At 35.7% G+C, this 4,367-nt stretch overlaps 1 protein-coding gene across 1 annotated transcript; it reads left to right on the top strand.

Moving 5' to 3' along the window:
* Positions 1-831: 831 nt before the first annotated feature.
* Positions 832-3,912, top strand: LOC123908118 (heat shock cognate 70 kDa protein-like). Its single transcript, XM_045958658.1, has 2 exons — positions 832-1,225; positions 2,122-3,912. The coding sequence occupies exons 1-2, from the start codon at positions 1,012-1,014 to the stop codon at positions 3,735-3,737; spliced, it is 1,830 nt and encodes a 609-aa protein (XP_045814614.1). The 5' UTR covers positions 832-1,011; the 3' UTR covers positions 3,738-3,912.
* Positions 3,913-4,367: the final 455 nt, after the last annotated feature.

Here is a 4,367-nt window from a genome sequence, read left to right as displayed (position 1 = left end):
CTTCTTTTCTATTTTGTGTGAAGACTAAATAATCAGACCTAGGCTGTGTTTTGCTATTTATATTACATAGAAAAATTGGGCTCTTAAAGAATCGGGCCGAAAAACAATGTTTAACCCGATATGAATTATTATTATAAGTCTGGAATAAAAACGTAAATAAATGACTCCTTTGCGCTCCGAACTGGCTTCTGACCTCAACATGAAAGTTGTAGCTATTTCTCTTAGCTTTCTAACGCATATTCGCACACTTCAATCCGATACTCATAGCTCAAGTTATGACCTGTAGAGTGAGAAGGATCAATATGCAATTAAATCCGAAAATTAATCAAAGAAATACATTAGAGCTCAATTATGACCCGAAGTTTAGAAACATGCTAAAAAGTTAATATTAGGCTAGAAAAGCTTCCAATATGTCAAAGTACAAAGCCATAAAATATGTGCCAAAATGCACTGATCAAGAGACATCAGCATTTTATATGCAGGAGCTGGGGTTCGAATCCCGGACACTCCTCTTATTCATTTTAAAAAGATAAAATTTATAGCCACTAGGCTATCTGACAAAAAAAAAAAAGTAATGTAAAAAAATCAACTTAGGTAATCGAGAGAACTGTGATATCAGTTATGTGAGAGGAGACAAGCTAATCGAGTTGCTCATGACTTAACTCAAACATCTTGTTTTATTGTTAATCTCCAAGTTCTTAATTCTTGTCCATCCTATATTGAATCTACTATCATGAATGAAATGCACTAATTGTGATTTTTTTTTTGTTTAAAAAAAATCAACTTTAATTTTTTTTAAAAGTAGATAATTAAATTAAAACCTAAAAAAACAGAACATAAAAAAAAAAGTAGAGAATTAAGTGACGCACACTCTGACCCTAGTCACTAGGTCACGCTGGTATTCTTCTTGAAGAAGAAAGGACGCTAGGGGTTTTTATTTTTTTTATTTTTCATTTCATTCACGCTTCAGTTCAGTTCAACCCAAGGTTTTGATTTTTCTTTTAAAAGATCATGGCGAAGAAAGTACGTGCTGTGGGAATAGACCTAGGCACAACCTACTCATGTGTCGCAGTATGGCAGGAACAACACAGCAGAGTAGAGATTATTCACAATGATCAAGGCAACAAAACCACTCCTTCTTTTGTTGCTTTCACTCCAGATGAAAGGTTGATCGGTAATTCTGCTAAGAACCAGGCTGCTACCAACCCACAAAACACTGTCTTTGGTAATTTCCCAAATTCTTTACCTTTTTATACAAATTACACGATAAGTGAAGTGTTCGAGATTCAAATCCTGCTATGCATATCTAATTTGATGTCTCTGCTAACTGAGCTAAGTTCACGAGTATAATTCCTTTCTTATTTATATATTTACTGTTGAGTAAATTACTAAAATAGTCTATGACTTTGTGAGTCGTGCTCAACTAAGTAGGATCCCTAAATATGAATATTTCAAATTGATTCCTAATTAAGAAATGCGAAGCTACTTGATAATTTGTTTGTTAAGTGTACAATTGGAAGTCATTGCGATTGTGGAAATTTCAAACAAATTGCTATTGAATATGTAAAACATTATTCGAGTTATGTTGTAAAACTTCATGAGTTGACGTTGTCCAGCGTATGTACTTGAGTACTAAACCAAGTCTGTGGTTGGACGGGGTCAACTCATGTAATAGAAGGACTAACTCGAGTAACGTTTTATAGATTGATGAAGTTTTATGGATTTTTTTGTGATATCAATGACTAATTTGAGACCGTCTCCCAAAGTGAAGTGTACTCGCACTCTTGCCTCTGCAAGCAAAGAGGTTTCAAAGATATAACCAGGCGACCAGGACTTCTAAATCCAACAGTAAACTTGATGGACACATTATCAAATAACACGGTGCTTGGTCACAAAGGTTCACGGAAAAAGGAATTTGAGATACAATTTACATAGTAGGGGATTACTTTAAAATATTCATGTTCTCAATGACTAAATTGTTAGTATCTTACAAAGTTGAGAACCATTTGGTGGTTTACTCATTTACTATTACATTTACTCAAATAATATTTACTATTTTTGTCACATTACTATGTTTACTGAACAAATGATAGATGAAGAATTATTAATTTTTTTTTTCAGATGCTAAGAGGCTGATTGGTAGAAAGTTTAGTGATTCTGTTGTTCAAAAAGATACCATTTTGTGGCCATTCAAAGTCATTGCTGGTGTTAATGATAAACCAATGATTTCCGTTATGTATAAGGGTGAGGAGAAACACGTGTATCCCGAAGAAATATCATCTATGATCCTCTCAAAGATGCGGAATATTGCAGAGGAATATTTAGAATCACCGGTTAAAAATGCAGTTATCACTGTCCCTGCTTATTTCAATGATTCTCAGCGAAAAGCCACAGTTGATGCTGGTTTCATTGCTGGGATTAATGTTTTGCGGATAATCAATGAACCTACTGCTGCGGCTATTGCATATGGCCTTGACAAGAGAGCTGATTGGGCCGGAGAACGAAATATTTTTGTCTTTGACCTTGGTGGTGGGACTTTTGATGTTTCTCTCCTTACAATTAAGGGTGAGGTCTTTGAAGTTAAGGCCACTTCTGGGAACACTCACCTTGGAGGAGAGGACTTTGATAATAGAATGGTGAACTACTTCGCAAAGGAGTTCGAGAGGAAGCATAAGAAGGATATTAGTGAGAACCCAAGAGCCATGAGGAGGTTGAGAACTGTGTGCGAGAAGGCAAAGCGGGCACTCTCTTTTTCTTCTGTGGCTGTGGTTGAGGTAGATTCTTTGTATGAGGGAATTGACTTCTTCTCATCAATCACTCGTGCCAAGTTTGAGGAAATCAATATGGACTTTTTTAAAGAGTGCATGAGGATTGTTGAAAGTTGTCTTACTGATGCTAAGATGGACAAGAGTAGTGTGCATGATGTTGTCCTTGTTGGGGGATCTTCTAGGATTCCCAAAGTGCAGCAGTTATTGCAGGAAATTTTCAATGGGAAGGATCTATGCAAGAGCATCAACCCTGATGAGGCTGTTGCTTATGGTGCAGCTGTGCAAGCTGCTGTGTTGAGTGATGGCTTTAAGAATGTTCCAGACATGGTGCTGCGAGATGTTACACCATTGTCACTAGGTTGGATGCTAGAAGATGATATTATGGGTGTGGTGATTCCGAGAAACACTTCTATTCCTGTTAAAAAGACAGAAGAATTTTACACGGTTTTTGATAGCCAATCCAGCGTCCTTATTGATGTTTACGAGGGTGAAAGAACGAGGGCGAGCTGCAACAATTTTCTTGGGTCTTTTCAACTTTGTGACTTACCCCTTGTTGCTAAAGGACATCCTTTCCTTGTATGCTTTGATATTGATCAAAATGGCATCCTAACCGTTTCTGCTAAGGAAAAATGGACCGGTAATATGAGTAAGATTACGATAACCAATGACAAAGGAAGGTTGTCGACCAAAGAAGTTGAAAAACTGATTCAAGAAGCCGAGGATTACCGTGTTGAAGATATGAAATTCTTAAGGAAGGCTGAGTTATTGAATAAATTGGATGAATGCATTTACAAAATGAGAAATGATATGAATCTCAACTCGGAAGAAAATGAGAATATCAATTCTTTAATTACAATGACAGAAAATTTGCTTCATGAGGATCATCCGCAAATTGGAATAGATGTTCTTGAGGATAATCTAAAGAAGATTCAGAGTATGTCGGAGAGCATTATATCCAAGACTCGCTAGTTTCCTTATCTTTGCTATCAGTTAAGATTTCAATTATTGTGTTGCAGTTCTGTCCGCGATGAATACAAACCTTTATGACAATATCTAGCAGTTAGCATTTTGATGAAATTTATGTTGAACACTATATCTAGCAGTTAACCTTTATGATTTGAATGCATTCATTTGATAGGGTGAATTGAAGTTACTTTATTTTGAACCTTTGGCTCAACTCTTACTCATAGTTTGTAGTGGCCACCTTTTGTTTGGTACTGAAAATAGAAAACTAGTGTGTATGAAGAAACGAATTTCAGTGTGGTTTAAGATTCACATTTAATTGGTTTAAGCCTTGTGAGGATGAAAGATTATAAACTTGCAATTAGATCTTTAGGATTACCTCTGACAAATAAAGCATGGTTGTCTTGTTATATTATCTTTCAATTTGCGTTTAGCTATCAGTAAATGCGTTCACTGTTTTCAGTGTTTGCAATCTTGAATATTTCTATTCTATATTTAATAAATGTCTTACTTCTTACCTACTGGTCCTAAGGCCAGTGATACAATAATCTGGTTGTGTACCATCAGCACTAAGGTGTTAATTAATTTGTGTAAACTGGATACTTCCTTTTCCATGTTAAGATGTAGAATTAGAGA

The sequence above is a fragment of the Trifolium pratense genome, linkage group LG1 (assembly GCF_020283565.1).
Source record: "Trifolium pratense cultivar HEN17-A07 linkage group LG1, ARS_RC_1.1, whole genome shotgun sequence".
Taxonomy (NCBI): Eukaryota; Viridiplantae; Streptophyta; class Magnoliopsida; order Fabales; family Fabaceae; genus Trifolium; species Trifolium pratense.
Note: the sequence above shows the minus strand (reverse complement) of the source record. Positions and strands in the feature narration are given on the sequence as shown.